The sequence below is a fragment of the Solanum stenotomum genome, chromosome 1 (genome assembly GCF_019186545.1).
Source record: "Solanum stenotomum isolate F172 chromosome 1, ASM1918654v1, whole genome shotgun sequence".
Lineage (NCBI taxonomy): Eukaryota > Viridiplantae > Streptophyta > Magnoliopsida > Solanales > Solanaceae > Solanum > Solanum stenotomum.
The window spans coordinates 93,853,363-93,876,678 of record NC_064282.1 but is presented as its reverse complement, the minus strand read 5'-3'; the positions used below and the strand labels follow the sequence as shown (position 1 = coordinate 93,876,678).

The 23,316-nt window shown below is 32.9% G+C and overlaps 1 protein-coding gene across 1 annotated transcript; it reads right to left on the bottom strand.

Annotated features, from left to right (window-relative positions):
• Positions 1 to 2,267: 2,267 nt before the first annotated feature.
• Positions 2,268 to 3,905, bottom strand: LOC125871069 (E3 ubiquitin-protein ligase PUB23-like). Its single transcript, XM_049551661.1, has one exon. It carries the CDS (start codon positions 3,651 to 3,653, stop codon positions 2,289 to 2,291), a length of 1,365 nt encoding a protein of 454 aa, XP_049407618.1. The 5' UTR covers positions 3,654 to 3,905; the 3' UTR covers positions 2,268 to 2,288.
• Between the last annotated feature and the right edge of the window lie 19,411 nt (positions 3,906 to 23,316).

The following is a 23,316-nucleotide window of genomic DNA, read 5'->3' as shown; positions in this document are numbered from 1 at the left end:
GTCTAAGATACATGCGGATCCACTTGAATCCAGTGTATCTAGAACAAATTGCACCTAATTTTGACCCCATGTATCTCGAGATACATGTATTTGGACCGCCAAAATCTAGTAAGATTCGTATATTGAAAACGAGTGTGTATCTGAGTAATTAGCTCCTGAACTATTAAAATTTCCGTAAATTACTCATTATTTATTACTAGCTTGGTTTGTAGGTTGGGCTAATTTTAGTTTTGGATCCGGATTTGTATATATAAAAGGGTCCAGATATTTAATACAGAAAATGGTCATATTTATTTAAAAAATTATTATATTTATCCTATGTTATAATTTTGGGTCATATATACCCTCGTTGTTATATGTTTGTCATATTCCATTTTAATTATAGTTTGTTCAAATATACCTTTTACCCTTACAGAGATAAGAGTACAAAGTAATTTGGTGTGTTTGGTATTTGGGGGGTGGGGGGTTAATTTTCTCTTGTTTGTCAAAATATTTTGGAAATTTTTTTTCTGAGAAAATAAGGCCCTTAAAAATGAAAATAAAACTTCTAATGAAAATTGAAATAAACAAATTTCATAACTTTCAAATTCATTATCTCCTTCCAGCCACCCAACATCTCCAACCCCGTCTCTTGACCATTCACCCTATCATAATGCTTTACTAATTACGTATAAAAGCTTATCAAATATATATATTTATTTTTTTCCTTAAACTAAACACAAATAAATAAATTTATTTATTTTATAAAAATATTTTTCGTCATACCAAACAAACCTAATACTAACTTTCATGCATCCCAACAGCTGGAGAGAGGAACATGGCTTTAGTCTAATTATGATATAGGAAGGTGCATGGCAAGACTATAATTAATTATCACTAATAATATTTTGTGGTTATTTATAAATTGAATAATTTTTTTAAAATTTATTAGGTGTAAAATGAAGATCTTTTATAAAAAAGATAAAAAAAAAACTAAAAATCAAATTTCTCATAATTATGTGAGAAAATTGTTATTTTAAACAAATAAATAATTTTTTAAAAAAATCTATTTTCGTGTTCTAGATACGTGTGTTTGCTTTCCTAATCATTTTATTATTACTATTATTTCTCAATTATTTTAAGTTTGTGTTTTTTATTCATTGGACAGATCAAACCGCCACTTCATGTCTAGACAAATAATTTTGAAAAAAAATAAGAAGATGAATAAACAATAAACTAAAAAACAAGGATGGGACACTATCTAAATCACAATTGTACGACTTTGACCTTTCAAACTTTGGACTAAACCCAAATCCATGTTACACCAATTATAGTGACTTCACATCGTATGGGGCGGGTTCTCGTGATATGATTGAGATTTTTTCATTTTTGAAATAAATTTTTTTGATTCAAGCTTTTGAAATAAAAATAATTCGAAGGAGAGTATCGTTCTTGGAAATGAGTCATGTAATATGTGATTTAATTTTAATCAACAAACTTCAATACGAGTATCAGACATCGAATGAGAAACCAATTAATAAAAAAATGAAAAAAACTATATATAGTTGCCCTAGGAAAATTTTGAACTTTTAGAATCTCTAGGTGGATGGCTTCGTTAAAAGAGCTCAATTATATATAATGCATATATGTCCACTAAAAGTTATTTGAAAAACAGTAAATAGAATCCAAATTAGATCATATCTCAATAGTCATGGATTAATTATTTTTTTAATATAAATGCTTGTTGTTTTGATAATTAACCCTAAACCTCAATGCTCAAACTTCAAACACTACACTTTGGAGTAATATTTCTCAATTATCTACATAAAAAAGGAAGAGTTTAATTTATTTAAACCGAAAACATATACTAATTCTGTTTTCAACTTAATTAACAACTTAAATATTTAAGTGAAATTGTCACATACTTTGATATTGTAACAAAACAAATAAAAGATTCTAGATTCAAATCTCACCGTCACCCCACAAAACACACACATCTTCTTTTACACCTAAAATAAATTAGGTCCACATGTAAGTATGCATATAGTAATTAACTAATTACAAGTGTTTTTTCATAACTTTAACTTTCAGATTAGATAGTCATGCACTTCAACAATTATCATTATCTAATGTATTTCGGGCCATAATAAGTAAATTTAGTAACCTAAAAAAAACATAAATTAGACATGTACTGAATTATAACAAGTCAAAACTACATTGAAAGGGCAAAACTTTCTTATACTGATCAGTATATATAAGTTAAATCCAAAAATTGGAAAAGGACAAAAACAACAACAATATAATTTTCTTTATGAAGGATAAGAAGAGAGTAAATGAGGAGGAAGACAAGAAGAATCTCTCCAAACCCTAGAATGTAACCTTAGAATTTCTTTTGCTTTTTCCTTGGTCTTTGAACAACTATCCACTTGAATCACCAAACACAACTTTGACACCACTCCCACTTGCAACATCTCTTGAAGAACCTTACAAGTTGCTGAAAATTTTGAAATGGAACAAAGTATCCTCACTCCTCTATCACTTGCTACTTGTGAAACCCTAAGTATTTTCTTGGAAACAATGGCTATTCCTGCCCCATGGTTCAATAACTCAGCCCGGCCCTCGGCGCAACTACAAAGTTGGTGTAAAATTGTAAGGATTAATTCACAAGATCTTCTTTCTATTGTATCAAGAAGAAGCTCAATTAGGGTTGATATAGCTCCAACTTCAATTGCTTTGATTCTATTTCTACCCCATGGACAAAGTTCCACTAGTAATTTAAGTGAAGCCTTTGTAGCTTGTTGTGAGATTAATTTGTTATTCAAAAATAACAATATTTCTTTAAAATATTCTTGTTTTGCACCAATTAATTGGCATGGATCAGCCACATTGAATGCTGATTTTAATAGCATTATTGCATAGTCTCGAGATTGGTAATTCCCACATTTCAAGAAATACAATAAAGAATCTAAGAAAAGTTCGTCTCCATTGTCTTTGGAGACGAACTTTTTTAGGGTTTCATCGGAGGGATTAAGATGGAAAAGAATATCCAATGCTTCATCACTTGCCTTAGTAGTGAAGTACTCGAGTACAAGTGGTGTCTGACTATTATCACAACTCAACTTGTATGATTCGGAATCTTTTGGTGAAACAATGTCAGATGGCACGACTTTTTGTAAAAGGGTATCTCTGCCACTGATCCTGAACTCTGAATCTTGAATAAAAGCCACTTCTTGCTTCATTATAATTGAAGCTAAGAAATCTACAACCTCACATGATTGTAAACATTTCTTGTTGCTCTCACTTGCATGAACAATAGATTTAAGTTTCCTCAAGCAAGAAAGTTGCATTTCTTGGGATTGCATGGCTTCTTTAAGGAGTTTTAGAACATATGATTTTGTTACTTGAGACTTTGGAGTAGGAATCCTTTCAACACCATGGGAAGAATTCATGATGCACCAAGATTGGATCACACGACGAAGAGTGTGATTTGGGGTAAGATCCATGGTCAACAACTCTTGTTTGGTTATGGGACAAGTTGTGTTCTTGCGCTTGAATAGCCATTTCTCTATGTTCTCCCTATCATAGGTTATTCCGGTTGATGTTGTAACCGGATCCCTCATTAGTTGCATTGATATTGGACAAAGGAAATAATCAGGAACTTCAACATCTTCCATATTAGTTGGTCGTGATCCCTCCACCCCTGATCAAATATTTTAGATTCGAGCCTGAGAATTAAGAATTTTTTTGCTCCTTGGTGGATTTATTCAAGATGAATATGAATTGATCGGATGGTTAAACAAAAAAGTTCATATTTGAAGAAGCAAAGAGATATATAGATCTCTTGAAGGAGGAATGGACCAAGTTTGTGAAGGGAAGGGGAAAAGGATACTAGTGTTTTGTGATGGGAATTAGTGATGATTTGTGTGGAGAAAAGAGGAAAATAGATACTTTGAACAAACCACAACTTTTTGGGACGAATCTTATAATGAGGTCAACAAACTTTTGATATCGAAATGTTTAACCTAAAGAATGATATACCCTAAGGGAAAGGGAAAATAAAGTAATGTTTTGATGAATATAAAGAGAAACTTTTCAAGAGATTGAAGATATTGAAATGTTGGAAATGGATTTGTATGGAAAAAAGAGGAAAATTAGTTCATATATATACTATTTGTGAAGAGAAGTAATTAATGCGTGCAAATTGATAAAAGGAAAGAAAGTCAACACAAGAAAATTCAGAAGAGAGAGAAAGTGAATCATGACAAGAAGTAAGGGGCTCTTAATGTACTTTTTCCAAGATTTTGGAAAAATTAAATGAATATAATAATTTGTAGTATTATTTTAAAGAAAATTACGAATTACTAAAAGGGAACAAAAAAGTGTTCATATTCTAATGGACGTACATATAGACTTATATACAGATAATTAAATAAATAAACACCTTTGCGTACTTAATTTTAACCTACTAGATTTAAGTGAATCATAAGATAGATCAGGGGGAGAGAGAGTATTAGCTACCATTTCGGATTATCTAATTACTATAATATTTATTAAATACATAAAATTACATTTTGTTTAGAAAAAAACTATTTTTTTCAAAATATTTTTAAATTCACAATATATTGACTCTAAATAACGAAACTCAAGTAAAACTTGCATTATAATTGCATGAAAATTCATCATCCCTGAAACTAGGAATGACAAACGGGATGGTTGTGGAACAAATTCACATAAACCTATAAAGCTTTCAACCCGCCTTCCTTCGCCCACCTCAGATTTAAAAAAAATATTATTTGAATCCACTCCGTTCTGCCACATTGGACAATTGTGGAGCAAATCCACATAAATCTACAAAATTTTGAACCCACCTTCCTCCACCTCGCATCCTGGAGCAAAGCCACCTTGTGGTCAGGGGGGTCATTTGAACCTCATTCGACGTTGAAAAAGTATATTATTTATACATGGTTAAAATAGTTTTTTATGTATATATAATAGTTGTTGAATCTCTTTTCTCTTATTTATGTGTTTACTTCTCTAGAATTTGAACACCTTTAATGAAAATTTTGATTCCACATTGCCTGGATCAAATTTTGAAAAAAATATTATTATTTGAACTCGCCTCGTTCTTCCCCATTGCCAAATCTACCTAAAATTTCATTAAAATCCTCAAACAATAATATTCAAAATCTTGTTTCCTATTTTGTAATTTCTCTTGGATAAGATAGGATAGAAAAGAAAATTGTAGAAAAATACAAAGAGACGACTTATTGGATGGGATGAATTAAATGTGTATGTGTGAGACACATTGAGGAAAGACTTTGGTGTTGGTTTGTGTGTTCATGGTTGAAGTGTTTCTTTATTGACCTTCTGAATTGATCTATTGCTTCGGAAAAAAAGGGAGGGGAGGGGGGCGGGGGGGCGGGGGGAGGTAGCATTTTTTATTTTTTAATAAATGTGAAGATATTTAATTGGTTATAAAAGCAAGCTCAGAATAATATAATTATAATGAGAAGAAGGCAAGAAATGTAGATAAAGAAAACGTTTCTTCTTATTCAAGTATATCTTACATGGAGAATGATAACTCTATTTATAAATAGAGAAATCACTTCAAAGGCCACTTTGATGAATGCCAAATTAATAGATATATCATTATCTCAAAATGGTTCATATCACCTTGGGAATACACATTCATGATAAGGATAAGTTCATGAATAAACTTAATGGACAATCCACTTAGTTCAATATATTTATAACATTCCCCCTTGGATGTCCATAGATAATGTGCCTCGTTAAAACCTTACTAAGAAAAAACCCAGTGGGAAAAAATTCTAGCGAAAAAAAAAGAGTACACATATCTTTTGATACACATTATTTAATTTGTTGCCTCATGAAAAACCTTGCCAGGAAAACCCAGTGGGATAAAACCCCAGTCAAGAAAAAAAGAGTGCAACGCTTATAATACTCACCCTAATTAAAACATCACTTAATTTCTTGTGATGATGTCATTCAATCTTATATACCAACTTCTCAAATATTGCCAGTGTCTTTGTGATCAAATCACATTCACGAAGATGTTGCATGATTAAACTCATCTAGATATATCATTTTCTGGTCTCATGGATATGATGAGGCTTTGAGCTTAGCCGAATACATTCTTGAAAATCACTCTATTCGTGACCTCGTTGTTGCAAGTAATTAAATTGCTCATTCAACTTGTTCATAACAACAATCATCTTGTGGACACTTTCATTTGCAGTTGATTATCTTGTAGAATAACTTCAAATAAATGTCTTTGATGTCATTTCAACGTCTTCTCGTTGGGGAGGAGTAGAATCTTGCCAGTAAATTTACTACAAAACAGATATCTAATAGAGTATTGTTAGCAAGATGCATTAGTGTCCTGATTGCACTAAGATATGGAGTTTCATCTCCAAGAAGCTCTTCATCATTCTTTTGAGATCAAAGTGAATCTTTATTTATGTCAAGCGATCTCATAGTCATTGGGGTACTCAATGAAAGTGATTTATTCATATAAAATCGCATCAAAACTTTTTTGTGTATGTTGATTGATGGACAAATATTTCATTCGTCAAATCCTCAATCTGTAGGTCAAGACAAAATTGTCTTTCCAGGATCTTTTCATTTTAAATTCCCTTCTCAAACACTCAATAGCTTTTGAAAGTTCTTTAAGAGTGTTAATAATATTCAAGTCATCAACATACACAACTATTACAACAAATTCAGATCCTGACCTTTTCATAAAAATACAAGGACAATTAGGGTCAATCTTTTTGTACCCTTTTCTTCCTTGATTATTTCAATCCATATAAGAATTCTTGAAGCTTTTTTGAAAAAGTTTCTTTCAAACTTTTATATGTTTCAGACACCTTGATTGCTTCAAGGATTTTCATATAACCTTCAGTATTGTCTAGCTAGACATGATAATTATTCATTATATGCATTCAAGTTTTCACATATTTTCAGATCAAAACAAATCTCATTGCATCCACCATAGGAGAAAACATCTCCAATAATGTCAGAATTTTTGCGATAAATCTTTATTGCCCAAGGCACAAGCCGTACTTGATATCTTATGGTTATACCATCGCATAATAATTTATTTGTACCCCACTGACATTATACCTTGATTTATGGACTATCAATCTAAAACATCACTTTTCTAAGTGAAACAAAATATACTTGAATTATGCATTATACTTGACCAATCATTTATCTGTCCACACCATGTGACATATTTGAATTCAAAATCCTCGTCACAATTTATATCATTGAGCGCTACTTCATATCAAAGATACCGTCGACAGTTATTTTATATCGATTCCAATATGACATAACTTATCGAGATCTCTTCATTTTTTAGGTACCTGATGAACCCTTTTCAAGATTTTATGAAGTGTTATGTCGTGGTGCTCTTTTATAGCACTTGCCTCATTATCATGATCATATTGATCATTTGCTCCTCTCCTTCTTCAAGGAATTTTACATTTGGAACCGATTGATCTATTACGCTTCAGGCGTATCATAGACTCTGTCTTTCAAGGACTTCTCATTGGAGCATTTGCAGCTGAATTTAACATAGGGTCAGTAAATTCATCATGCATTAGATTTGCAATACTACGCAAATGAATTATCACTTGAACTTCAAGTTCACATTTTCTTTTAACGAGGATCTAGATAATTCATAATTAATCTCACACATATTTTCCAGCTTTCAGTCATCTCTCCCCCTAATGTTTGAAAATCTAATATTCATCCCAATCTTATTTGAGAATTCATTTTTGTGCGTGGTGGAGCAATTAAATCATAACCACACATTTAACGTTTTAGATGATATTATTTGGTTCCTGACCCTGAACCAATTTCGATAGGGGACTTTTGTTGGCTTGATGCATACAAGTGTTGCTACATGTTAAATAAATTCATCTCATACCAATTTTTTTTGGGAGATTTGTTTTATAATTAATGGTTTAGCTATAATTGGAGGCATACAATTTCTTCTAAACCAACCAGCATTATCAGTATAGTTTCATAGTTTGGAACTATGCTCTTAATTTAACAATTTCAGCAAACAACCTTACAAACACCAGTTTGTAAGTTGACAACAAAGCACATGTGTGACCATCGCATAGATCCATCTATCATATAATTATAAATGGTCCACATGGTAGGTGAATGGACCCATATTCACCTTTTTATGTGTTCCAAAAATCTCAGGGAGTACAATCTCAACCTTAGCTGGTACAATGATACGATGATCAAATTATCAGAGAACAAGCAACACAAGAGAATTCTTGAAGAATATTTGATTTCTTCAGTATATAACTATGTGAATTCTCAATTATTTTTGCATCATATTTTAATCGGAATGGCCAACTAATCTTTATTTTAGTACACGTACAGTTTACTTTTGCATGTGATTTCATCAGCATGTCCATGTTTGTGTGCAACAAACAAGAGGAAAAATGGGTAATCTTTTACATAAATATTTATAACCCGCTTCGGTTGGTAGTAATCTGAAGATATTAAGTCTTTTCATGATTTATAGTCTTAATATTTCTTTTCAATTTATCTGAAACTTAAAAAGTTTCTTTTGAGACTTACTAAAGCCCCAATATTATTCCTCTGGCAATAACACATCGTTAGAGCTTGTAATTAATTTTTGTGTACTATCACATATTTCATGACACCATCCATATGGTGAGCATCTCCTTCAAGGAGAAAATTATATTATTATTGTCATGGTCAAAATTATTACGAGCAAGACATGTTTCTTGCTTTACTTTTGTTGTACCATAGGTACACAACCAATGACAAATTTGTATTGCCATACAATAATATTATTTTGATCATGACCACAACCTTTATAGGCAAGGATTATTTCTTCCTTTTGCCCTTTCGGTAGTTCACAATAAACATACCATAATATTTATGACGTATAAACGTACACGATCATTGACTATTTCTGCCAAATAAAATTTATTTATTTCTCTCAAACCTCCCGTAGAGGTGAGTTGTGACATATTTTCAACCATACATGAATATGTTCTTATTCATATTTTTTCTTCATATCTTGCACTTTTAAGAATATGGGCAAACATTCACATGCTTATTACAACTCACAATCTCTTCATGAGTTGACCATAACCATTTATATATACATGTCATACCTTTATATTTGACATATTTACATGACTCACCTCAACATCACTTTGAAAGATAAAGTGCACCATCACTTTATATTCTTTCTTTTGATGGAGGATTTACGAACTTATCAAATTAGGTCGCAGGATAACCGTGTGTCCAATCACCTTTCATGCCATTTTGATGATAAAATTATTTTCACAGTTTGAAGGACTATTTGAAGAACTCATATTATTCTTCCTTTTATAATTACCACAATGATGACTATTATAATTATGTTCCTCCATGCTCTTATTCATACATTCAATCATTTGTAGTCTTTCAGACTTATTATTCACTGCTACCATATTAATACGATAGAATGGAGCAAATCAAGTGGTGCGTTTCAAAGTTATCATACATTGCTACCACATTGTTTTCAAGGAATGGAGCAAATTCAATAGGATGAATTTCATGGCTTTTCATCAATGCCTTAGTCATCATTATATAATCACTATGTTGCATTGACTCAAACTCAATGTCTTACCCATATAAGGCGTGTTAGGCCATAATTCTATGGGACTTAAACCCAATCCTTATCATTATGGTGCATCAAAACTCAAATTGATGGCTTACCCTCTTGGGCGATAGAATATGAATCTACCGTCTTATCCTCAAACAATTTTCATTATGGTGCATCCGACTTTAACCTGATGGCTTATCCTTTTGGTGCGATGGACTTGAATCCACCGTCTTATCCTTAACCAACGGTATAATAGACCGAAGTACAATTGACTCACCCTCTAAGTCTTTCAAAATAATCAAAATAATATTCAAACTCAAGCTACTAAAACTTTATACCTTCTTCTTGAGTGCCAACGTACCAAAGTGGATTTGTTTTTTATCAACTTTTACTGCAGCTTGCCATTTCATATTTTTAAAGTAGACTTAGTTTTCAAAGTGCTTTCTCCTGTGTCACTTTCTGCTTTTAACTACTGGAAATTGTTGAGTGGTCTGCTCCATCAATTAGGAGCCAGAGGCATGACTACTCGATGATCCAGGAACCACCTTTCTAGCAATTTTCTCTTTTGACTCATCGATGTCAGTTAATGGCATTGGATGTACACTATAACTCAAACTCTCAATGGCTAGAGTCTCGTACTGATAACGTGTTATAAAAGCAAACTCAGAGTAATATAATTATAAAGAGAAGAAGGCAAGAAATGTAGATAGAAGAGAACTTTTCTTCTTATTCAAGTGTATCTACACTACAAGAAAAAGGGTTACCAGGGACCAACATTTAGGGATGGGCAGAAAATCTAGTTGAATGCCAAATTAATAGATATATCATTATCTTATCCCAAAAGGGTTCATATCACCTTGGGAATACGCATTCATGATAAGGATATATAAGTTCATGAATAAACTTAATGGACAATCCACTTAGTTTAATGGATTTATAACAAATATAAAATTTAGGAAAAATAAANATCTGAATGAACGTTTAAATTTTCATACTCTGTATAGGAATTCTTAAGAATCATATTCAATGACTATACTAGTTTAGAGCCCTTAAAATGATTTGTACTCTGATTATATTATTGAAATCTAGGTAGTTAATTTGAAACTACATTTGCTTATATAGTTGGCACATCAATATATTTACTTTGCTTTAAATACTTGAGCGGGAGATGAACATACAGGTTGAAATTTGAATATATTATGTGGTCTAAACCATGTTAAATTTTATTTCTTCTAGTATTTCTTTATAATTTTTTGAGAAAATCTATTGTATGCTTTTTTCCAGGTCTTGAAGACTTGATGAGTTTACAAGTCAAGATGCATGATTTGAAGACTTAAGTTGCTTATCAAATTTAGTCGGGACTATTTGACAAATTTGTTATTTTTTGTAATGAATGTTAGTAACTTATATTTGATAGTACGGTTCTACATATGGAATGGTGACCTACTTTTTGTATGTATGAAAATATGATATTATTTATATTCTGCCTACATTCATTGTTTATATATTATAATTGCGTGTGTGTGTTTTATAAAAATGACAAAAAGTAATATATTTATTTGGGACCAAATTATTGTAAATAAAAAACAATAGAGACCAGATATCTTGTCCTCAAAAGTTTTAGGACCAGCAAATATGGTCGCTACAAATATTTAGATACAAAAACATAGGGACTAAGCATCCATTTAAGGACTGGAAATATGGTCCCAAAAGAACCTTTAGGGACGGGGGATCTATCTGGTCTCGAAATACTTTCTGGGACCAGTTGAAAATTGTCGTCGCTATTAACCTCTAGCGACGGAGCCTTTAAGGACGAGTGGTTACCAGATATTTATCGTCGCTGTCGACTTTTAGGGACCAGATTCAGGCTTTTAGGGACCATATTTCCCTTCGCTATTAGCCAATTTTCTTGTAGTGCTAATTACATGGAGAATGATATCTCTATTTATAAGTAGAGAAATCACTTCAAAGGCCACTTTGATGAATGCCAAATTAATAGATATATCATTATCTTATCACAAAAGGGTTCATATCACCTTGGGAATACGCATTCATGATAAGGATATTTAAGTTTATGAATAAACTTAATGGACAATCCACTTAGTTTAATGTATTTATAACAAATATAAAATTTAGGAAAAATAAAGAGAATATTTTAAAAATTTATGATATAAAATATAATATTTATCGTTCTTTCTATTTTGGCATTTTTATTTTTATTTTTTTACTATTAACCCTAAAAGAATGGACAATTTTTTTTTTGCCTATAGGTAGATATAGAATCAACGGACGATGCTTGATCATATTTTCGAATCCTATCAATTTTTATTGTAATTATAAATCACTTATTAAGGTAAAATAAAAAGTTAGAAGTTAAATTATTATTGAATATAAATAAACACTTTATTCATCTATGTTTGGCCTGATATATCCCTTAAGAAACAAAAGATGTATAAAACAATAATTTTCTTATATTGCTTTTGATTATTATAAGGCATCTTATTACTCATGAGGAAATGAATTGGAATCAATCAATACTTAATAATAAGAGTAAAACATATATAAAATGATAAATTATTTCTTGATTTCTCAAAGTGATCAAGTAAATTAAATTATATCTATTTTTAATATTGTGAATAAGTAAAAATATGAACGGATAAAATGTTATTTTTTTGTGATGGATTAAAAATGTATCAAATAAACTGAAACGAAAAGAAGAGAGTATTATTTTTTATTAGTTGTACGTACTTTCCAATACATTTATATATCAAGTTTACTAATTTCACAGGTCAATCCTCAATAAACCAACGTGAAACAACACAAGCTGCCATGCTGGGTGTGGTCCCTCGCATTTCATGGTTGCCAGAGGCATATTCAGGATTTTAAAATGATAGATGCGTTATTATGAAAAGGTGAATTTAATCGGTTAGACACATTTTAGTTTGTATTATTGAGAACAATTAAAATTTTAAAATTATAGGTTCAAAATTGAATTGCTTAATTAATTAAAATGCTAAAAGTGCTACCAATAACCACTTAGAGAGGTGTTACCCAATTTTAGAAAGAAAAATAATACATGATAGATATAAAATTCAAAATTCTAATCTCACTGAGAGATACACCCAATCATCATCGCATTATATGATACTTCGATTGTGAGTTCACATATCTATATTTAACAAAAAATTAAAAAAATATAACACCTTTATATATGATTTCAGGAGGGAAGCATGGATTCACGTGAATCGATGACTCCCTCCTACATATGCCTCTGAATTGGTAGCTGCCTTAATTTTTTTAATGACATAATATATTATACATACATAAATTTAAACTCTGTTTTAATCGATAATATTACATTTTGAAATTTTGATGATTTAATAAATTATGGGATCTAATTTCATTAAAGACTCAGAGTTTCAGATAAGGTTGTAGTGTCCCAACTGCATTGGTTGGTGTGCGACTACAGAGGAACGTACCTCAATCAATGGCGTTACACTAGGTTGTTTGTCCATCTTATATTAGTCATGTTGACAAGAGATAAAAACCTAGTTTTTGCATGGAAGAAATTACACACAGTAAAAGTCATTCTCTCTAAGTAAATATTCTGAGTAGAGTGATCAATTGGTAAGTAATTATTTCAATTTTGAATATCCATATATTTAGACATTTCAATTCGTTTTCATTGTGTCATCCAAACACTTCAACTTATAAAATTATCATCTAAACATTTCAAAAATTATATGCAACATCAACGTCAAGTATTCATAAGACAGTGAAAACGAATTAGAGTGTTTAATTGTCAGTTAAGATCAAGTTAAATTGTCAAGATATATACTTTCAAAATTAAAATATTTATTTGTTAGTCAAACATAAATTTTAAATGTTTAGATGAATTATGCCTTTTTAATTATTTTTTTCTATTTCTTTTTTTGAGCATTTAAGTGATCCATTATAAAAACACATTTTAAAGATACAATTTGATCGAATTCAACTGATTGCTTGCCTGTTTTTTCTGACTTGCAATTGTCAAAAAAAAAAATCATAATACAGACACTTATACATGTGGTGGTTTTATATATATATATTAATGACCTAATTATGTACTACATATATTTTTTTAACACCGTGAAGAAATTTCGTAGAAGGTATGCTATATTATAAAAAGAAAAAGACTTAAATATGTTGTTTTATTTATGACATTCATTGAAAGTTTGACTTGTCTAGCTATATCATTTTTGTTCGAGAAAAAAAAGCTCGTTCATGCCATTATTTGTTGACTGGAGTGACATAGATGAATTTTCACTGAACAAAAATGAGTTTTCACTAAACAAGAACAACAACAACAATAATACAATAACACATCACATATCCCCAATCATGTTCCGCACAACACACACGTTCATCATCATCTATTTCTATCCCTACATATTTTTTTTTTTAAAATTGCCCTCGTTTATAAGAGGAAGACAACTAATGAAATGAAATGATGCTAGGAAACACTGAATGGCCTGGAAACAGGGACGGCTTAACATAATTCGGGGCCTAAAGCGAAATTTTAATTAGAGGCCTAAAATTTAAATAAATTTTCTCTTTATTTATTTATTTTAATTATTATTTTTAAGCAAGATTTAATCAATTCAACATTAAAAAACATCATTATTGAGACAATTATTATATGAATCGATAATATAGTTCTATAAGTAATTAGTTGATAAATTTTAAATAAAAATAAGAGTTAGAATCATAGAATCTGATTCAAAAAGTTGATAACTTGGTATACCCTACTTTAATATGAAAAGTTACGAAGAAATAAAAGAATATTTGGCATTTACTTTGTTCAACACTTTTCGGCTATTGATTCATATTTTTGATAGTAATACGCTAACTATCAAAGATTTGAAGAAATAGAGTGCAGAAGGAGTTAAAAAGGATAAATAATGTGAGTGATAGCGAAGAAAATATTATATATATATATATATAAAATGTACTTTTTATAATAAATAATTAAATATTTTCATGAAAAATTAAACATGATTTTTTATTTATAAAAATTTGAGGCCCCCATAAATTGGGGGCCTAAGGCATTGGCCTAAAAATTTGTACGCAAGAGCCTGCACTGCCTGGAAACATACATCTAGAAGAGATGCATGAATATTCACAATAGCAACAAATTTAAGGAGTAAAGATGAACTTTTGGTTTGTAGATAGGCGTTTCAATTTATCACCCAAACCTATCTCTGCTCACATGCATACGTAAATATACTCTTCTTTTTTATTAGACTAAGTGAAAAGATCATTATACATCTCCACGTGCTTTCTAGCCATGTCTAAATATAGAAAATAATGAATTAACACAGAGAAAATCGATAAGATCTTAAATAAGGACAAATCTAATTGCAAAAGAAAAATGCATAATATCTAGCATCAATCCACCACTGCCATCCATCTGTTGCCCCCGAGATGCATGAAGTTTTGAGGTGCGTGGGAGATGTTTGAATGACACATAAGCCAAAAAGAATAGGTCTTTAGTTTAGTTAAAGTGTGTCTCTGAATTCGATCATAGTCTAAGAGGTACTTATGCCTTATCCCAACTTTATATCCTTCAAATGTAAAATGCTTTTTCAAAATTCCTTTTTTTCATGATAAATCTAGATCTAGTTAAGTTGATTGCTATAACATCTCGCAATTTGAAATAAATAGGAAGAAGCCAATAATTGGAAATAATCAATTTTGGAAAGAATGAAAATCTGGAAATTTTATTAAGTTAGGAAAAAGTGAGTTTTTGGTCAACTTCAAACAGCCATAACTTCTAGCTCGGGATGAGTTAGGAGCACTTCCAGATATGGTAGGAAATCTCTTGAAATGATATTTCCAACGCTGTCAAGTTTGCGCGATTCTGAGTTTATATGAGTGAGATACGCCCATTGAAAGTTGGGTTGTTCAAACAAGGAAATGTCCAATCCGGATTTTTTGAAGGATATTTCAGTCTTTTCCATATCCGATTAATTAAATTCGTTCTAGTAAATTAATTAAGGGTCTAAACTGAAATTGGTCAGTTTTACACTTTTGGAAAAGAGTTAGGGTTTTAGAGAAGAGGAAAGAATAGGAGAAAAGAGAAGGAGAAGCAAGGAAATCATCAAGTTCGTCGAGTTTAGCTAGTCGATTTCATCGGGGGTGATCTCTACAAGGTATGTGAGATCAGATAGCATTGGGTTAGTTCACCCACGTGCCAATCATGTTTAATTCAACGTATTTTTTTCCTAAAATGATTGAGAATTTGATGTTCTTGATAATTGTTCTTAAATTGATTTCATTCTTGAATATGAGTTGAGATTAAGGAGTTTCTTGATATTAAAGTGTTGATTCCTTGAGTTGTATGAGTTAGATTTTATGTATATACCTTGGGTATCTAATTCTAAAGTGAATTTGAGAAAAAGAATCGATTAAAATCGATTTAAGATCAGAAAACGAGACCAAAAGTTTGTCAGATTTTTTACTAAGGAACAGGTGGCATGACGCGCCCACATAGCGCCAGGAAGGCTGGGGCGGCGCTCCAACAGTGCGCCAGATTTGAGCCCCAGTAAGTTGGGGTTGGCGCGGGAGCCCGGGATATGCCCAAATCATTGTTTTTCACCAGTTTTTAATTTGTCGTTTAGCCTATTTAAGTCTTTTTGGAGTGTACTAACACTTTCCATTGATTCTGACTACTCTAAATGACTTTTAAACATCTAGAAATCATCCAGAAACATGAATCATAACCTTGAATCCATAAATTCAAATTCAAGGAAAGCCAAGAGCCAAGTCTAGGAAGTTCTTAGAGTCTTTTCTAGAAGTCTTTTGCAAATGCTTTTAACTTTGTTTTAAGACTTAAAAGTTCAAGTTGAGTAAAGATTGAAGTTCATTTCTTATAAAGTATATGGGGACTATGTATTCTCAAAGAGTTTAAAATGTTTTCACATTTAAATAAGAAAGGAAACTGAGATTTCCAAAGAGCCTTTATGCTAGTTTTCAGAAAAGAGTAATCGCTTTCTAAATGAAGCAAGAAATGAAATTTTGATTTCCAAGATAGCCTTTGAGCTAAGTTTTTGAGCAATTATCTCAAATTACAGAAATAGTATGTTTTTTAAACATAAGAGCTAGTATCATATTTCGGGAGTAGTATTGAGCACCGATATGGGGGAGAGTTCAGACAACTCACAGCCCCCATAAACCATGTAGCCGTCATGGTTAGAAAAGGGTCATACTTTTTAGATGATTCCTTTAGTACTTTTTAGCATAGACTAGTAGATCCACTTAGTAGTTCAGGTTCTATACCACTGGCAAGGTATTGGGCGGCCCAGACAGCGTGAGACAAAACACTATATCATCACGATAGCTCTTTAGTGATGGTTGTCGGTTAGAGAAACTCTCACAACAGTACTTTGTATTTTTACATACATCAGAAATATTTATATTTTCATATACAAACAGAGTTTATATTGTATCTTTGCATACATACAGAGTTATTATTGCATTACTAAATGCATAGAGTTGAAAACCATGTTTTAAAAATTTTCTTTATATTGCATATATATACACTGCTTTTTATTGAAATCAGTTGAGTTGAGTTGAGCCAGGTAAGTTCTTTAGTTCCTTTAAAGCTTATGTCTTATTTTAGAATTCCCCTTGCATACTCGTATATTCAATGTACTAATGCCATTTAGCCTGTATCTTATTATGATGCAGACACAGGTAACCATGATTAGCATCCTGTGCATCGTTGATCTAGTTGAGCACTCAGAGTCAGTTGGTGAGCCTCTTTGCTTTTCGGAGGATCCCTTGGTTATGTTTTGTTTTATTGCTTGCTTATTTCAGTTGTTAGGATGATCGGGGGTCTTGTCCCGACATCCCTCAGAGTTTAGAGGCTTCATAGACAGAGTTAGTTGATATTAGTTCATAAGTTTTTACTTTTCCTTTTCAGTAAGTTGAGACTTGAGTTGCCACTTTGGCAGTGAATGTTATTATAATACATTCTAAGTTATTTATTGAGTAGTTCAGTTTATTATTTTAAAGTATATTTATCTTGAGTAACGTCTTCCACTGAGTAAGAAAGTCAGGCCAACGGTTCTCTTGGGGCCATCAATGGTTCTCGAGTGCCGGTCACGTCCAGGGTATAGGCTCGGGGCGTGACAAACTTGGTATCAGAGCACAGAGTTCAAGAGTCCTAGGGAGTCTATGAAGTCGTGTTTATAGAGTCCTAGTTATCAGTGTGAAGCGCGCCACATCTATAACTAGGAGGATGCAATATTTAAGAAATATCACACTTCTTTCATACTCACTTCGTGCGATATAGTGTATCTCTATAAGGGTCTCTTTCTAACTCGTGCTTACGCGTAACCGATTGTGAGTTGGACTATTTTTAGAGTCCTTTCATGAGGTGTTTCTTTCCTCATGTGCTAAGAGAAGCAAATAGATGGTTGCCTACATGAGGAGCAGAAGGAGTTTATTCGTTGTTGGGTTGACTCGTCGGTCAAGTAAGGCAGCCATGCTAATAGGTGACATGGGCATAGCAAAGCTGATGATCCGTGTGCAACAAGTTGAGGAGGACAAACAGAAGGATATATGAGTTTAAGAATAAGAGAGTATAGACATTAGGGAATGAATCCAGGCAGCAAAAGAGTAATGCGAACTGGTCTTCTTTCCAACATAAGCAGAAATGACCTGCTCTATCATTTGTTAGTGCACCTGCTCCAAGGAACAAATGTGAGTACAATAGTCAGAATTTCAGAACTTCATAGCTAGACCTGCGCATTCGCAAGGTAGTAACGCACAAGGGGGTACTAAGACTCCTACATGTGCTAAGTGTGGCAGGAGCCACTTAGGGGTGTGTCGAGATGGCTTCACTAGTTGCTTCAAGTGTGGCCAGAACGATCATTTTATGAGAGAGTGTCCTAGGAGCAGACAGAGTAATGGTAGTGGGGAAATAGAGCCCAGTCTTCTTCAGTTGCTCTACCAGATAGAGTTGCATCGAGATGAGCTACTTCAAGGACGGGCAGAGAAGGAAATCATTTTTATGCTATCGCTAGTCGCCGAGAGCAAGAGGATTCGCCAGATTTGTCATTGGTATGATCCAAGTCTTCAATTTTGATGTTCTTTCTGAGTAGCTTCTTGAGACTTCAGTGTTTCTACTCCTGATTGTGAGTCTCTTTTAGCAGAAAGACTCTATCGTGATTATTTCGTTTCCGTCAATCACAAGATTACCATGGTTGATTTAGTTGAGTTAGACATGGTAGAGTTTGATGTCATTTTAGGTATGGATTGGCTTCATGCCTATTATGCATCAATAGATTGTAGAACTCGAGTAGTCAAGTTCCAGTTTTCAGTGAACCAGTTATAGAGTTGAAAAGCAGTTCAATAGTGCCTAAGAGTTATTTTATTTCGTACCTAAAGGCGAGAAAGTTAGTTTCCAAGGGGTGTGTCTATCACTTAGTCTGAGTTATGACTCTAGTGTTGAGATACTTAATATTCAGTCAGTTTCAACAACAAAAGAGTTTCCAGAAGTCTTTCCAAATGATCTTCCCCGAGTCCCTCCTGAGAGAGAAATAGACTTCGGTATAGATACTATTCCTGATGCTCGTCCTATCTCTGTTCCGCCATATAGTATGGCACCAGCAGAGTTGAAAGAACTTAAAGAGCAATTGAAAAATCTCCTAGATAAGGGCTTTATTCGACAAAGTATCTCACCTCGGGCACTCCGGTCCTATTTGTGAGAAAGAAAGATTGTTCCCTTAGGATGTGTATAGATTATCGTCAGTTGAACAAGGTTACCATCAAGAATAAATATCCTCTTCCGAGAATTGATGATCTTTTCGATCAACTTCAAAGTGTCACCTGTTTCTCTAAGATAGATCTGGCTACCATTAGTTAAGAGTAAGGGAATGTGACCTTCCAAAGATAGCTTTCAGAACCCGTTATGGTCATTATGAGTTTTTGGTCATGTCATTTGATTTGACCAATGCACCTGCGACATTCATATACCTTACGAATAGAGTTTTCAAACCTTATTTAGATATCTTTGTTATCGTCTTCATTGATGATATACTAATCTATTCAAGGAATGAAACAGATCATGCTAGTCATCTCAGAATAGTTCTCCAAACTTTAAAAGATAGGGAATTATATGTCAAGTTCTCTAAGTGTGAGTTTTGGCTTGAGTCTGTGGCATTCTTAGGCCACATTGTGTCTGGAGAGAGAATTAAAGTTGATACCCAGAAGATAGAGGCAGTGCATAATGGCCTAGACCCACATCTCCAACTGATATTAGGAGTTTCTTTAGTTTGGCTGGCTATTATAGAAGGTTTATAGAGGGGTTCTCATCCATTTCGTCTCCTTTAACCAAGTTGACTCAGAAAATAGTTAAGTTTCAATGGTCTGAAGCTTGTGAGAAAAACTTTCAGGAATTGAAAACGAGGTTGACTATTGCCCCAATTTTGACCTTACCAGAAGGTACGCAAGGCTTTGTGGTCTATTGTGATGCGTCTAAAGTTGGTTTGGGTTGCGTGCTAATTCAGAATGGCAAAGTCAAAGCTTGTGCCTCCAGACAGTTAAAAGTTCATGAAAAGAATTACCCAACCCATGACTTAGAGTTGGCTACCGTAGTATTTTCTTTGAAAATATGTGGTGCCATTATCTTTATAGTGTTCATGTGGATGTGTTCACCGATCACAAGAGTCTTCAGTATGTGTTTAGTCATAAATAGTTTAATCTCAGACAGAGAAAGTGGTTAGAGTTACTCAAAGATTATGACATGAGTATTCTTTATCAGCCAAGTAAGGCTAATGTTATCCTTGATGCCTTGAGTAGATTGTCTATAGGTGGTACCGCCCATATTGAGGAAGATAAGAAAGAGTTAGCAAAAGATGTGCATAGACTTGCACGACTAGGAGTTCGAATAATGAATTCCACAAAATGAGGAATAGTTGTGATGAATAGGTTTGAATCATCATTAGTGTCAAAAGTAAGAGAGAAGAAAGACCAAGATCATTTATTGCTTGAATTAAAGGCAAGTGTTCATAAGCAAAAAGTGATGGCTATTGAACAAGGGGGAGATAGTGTTTTGAGGTATCAAGGTGGATTGTGTGATTGGGTATACTTGAAAGTTTCACCTATGAAGGGTGTTATGAGGTTTGGTAAAAAGGGGAAGCTTAGTCCCAGGTATGTTGGTCCTAACAGAATTTCCAAGAGGATTGACAAAGTAGTTTATGAATCGGAGTTACCACAAGAGTTAGTAGCGGTTCATCCGATATTCCATGTCTCTATGTTGGAGGAGTGAATGAGAGATCCTTCACTTATCATACCTACCGAAGATATTGGTATCAAGGATAACTTCTCTTATGAGGAGATTCATGTTCAGATTCTAGATTGCTAAGTTCGCAAGTTGAGAATAAAAGAGGTAGCATCAGTCAAAATCCTTTGGAGGAACCAATTTGTTGAAGGAGCTACTTGGGAAGCTGGGAAGGATATGAAGAAGAGATATCCACATCTCTTCAAATCCAGAGAAGTTCCAATCAAGGTACTAATCCTTTCTTAGTGGTTATTTATAAATTGGCATGCTGTTTTGCATTTGCTTGTGGGTGCTTGAGCTGAATGTTACATGTTACACCCTTATCTTAGTAAGAGTAATCTCATTCGAGGACGAATGTTCCCAAGGGGGAGATATTGTAACATCTCACAATTTGAAATAAACAGAAAGAAGCCAATAATTGAAAATAATCATTTTTGGAAAGAATGAAAATCTAGAAATTTTGTTAAGTTAGGAAAAAGTGAGTTTTTGGTCAACTTCAAATGGCCATAACTTCTAGCTCAGGATGAGTTAGGAGCACTTCCAGATATGGTAGGAAAGCTCTTGGATTGATCTTTCCACCGCCGCCAAGTTTATGCGATTCCGAGTTTGTATGAGTGATATACATCCATTGGAAGTTGGGCTGTTCAAATAAGGAAATGACCAATCCGGATTTTTTGAAGGGTATTTCAGTCATTTCCTTATCCAATTAATTAAATTCATTTTAGTGAATTAATTAAGCGTCTAAACTTAACTTGGTCGGTTTTATGCTTTTGGAAAAGAGTTAGGGTTTTAGAGAAGAGGAAAGAAGAGGAGAAAAGAGAAGGAGAAGCAAGGAAATCATCAAGTTCGTCGAGTTTAGCTAGTGGATTTTGTCGGGGGTGATCCCTACAAGGTATGTGAGATCACATAGCATTGAGTTAGTTCACTCACACGCCAAGCATGTTTAATTTAGCGTATTTTCGTCCTAAAAAGATTGAGAATTTGATGTTCTTGATAGTTGTTCTTGAATTAATTTCGTTCTTGAATATGAGTTGAGATTAAGGAGTTTATTGATATTAAAGTGTTGATTCTTTGAGTTGTATGAGTTAGATTTTGTGTATATACCTTGGGTATCTGATTCTAAAGTGAATTTGAGAAAAAGAATCAATTAAAATCGATTTAAGATCAGAAAACAAGACCAAAGGTTCGTCAGATTTTTGCCTAAGGAATAGGTGGCGCGACGCGCCCCCATAGCTCCAGGAAGGCTGGGGCGGTGCGCTAGATTTGAGCCCCAGTAAGTTGGGGCTGGCTTGGCGCGCCCGGGATGCGCCCAAATCATCATTTTTCACCAGTTTTTGTCATTTTGCCTATTTAAGTCATTATAAAGTGTACTAACAATTTCCATTGATTCTAACTATTCTAAATGACTTCTAAACATCTAGAAATCATCCATAAACATGAATCATAACCTTGAATCCATAAATTCAAATCCAAGGAAAGTCAAGAGCCAAGTCTAGGAAGTTCTTAGAGTCTTTTCAAGAAGTCTTTTGCAAAATGCTTTTAACTTTATTTTAAGACTTAAAAGTTCAAGTTGAGTAAAGAGTAAAGATTAAAGTTCATTTATTCAAAAGTATATGGGGACTATGTGTTCTTAAAGAGTTTAAAATGTTTTCACATTTAAATAAGAACGGAAACTGAGATTTCCAAAGAGCCTTTGAGTTAGTTTTCATAAAAGAGTTATCGCTTTCTAAATGAAGCAAGTGATGAAACTTTGATTTCCAAGATAGCCTTTGAGCTAAGTTTTTGAGCAATTATCTCAAATTACAGAAAGAGTATATTTTTTAAACATAAGAGCTAGTATCATATTTTGGGAGTAGTATTGAACACCGATATGGGGGAGAGTTCAGACAACTCACAGCCCCCATAAACCATGTAGCCATCATGGGTAGAAAATGGTCATACTTTTTAGATGATTCCTTTAGTGCTTTTTAGCATAGACTAGTGGATCTACTTAGTAGTTCAGGTTCTATACCCCCGGCAAGGTATAGGATAGCCCTGGTAGCGTGAGGCAAAAGTACTTTGTTCTATACTCCCACAACAGTACTTTGTATTTTTATATACATCAGAAATATTTATATTTTTATATACAAATAGAGTTCATATTGTATCTTTGCATACATATAGGGTTATTATTGTATTTCTAAATGCATAGAGTTGAAAACCATGTTTTAAAGCTTTTCTTTATACTGCATTTATATACTCTACTTTTTATTGAAATCAGTTGAGTTAAACCAGGTAAGTTCTTTAGTTCCTTCCAAGCTTATGTCTTGTTTTAGAATTCCCTTCACATACTTGTACATTCAATGTA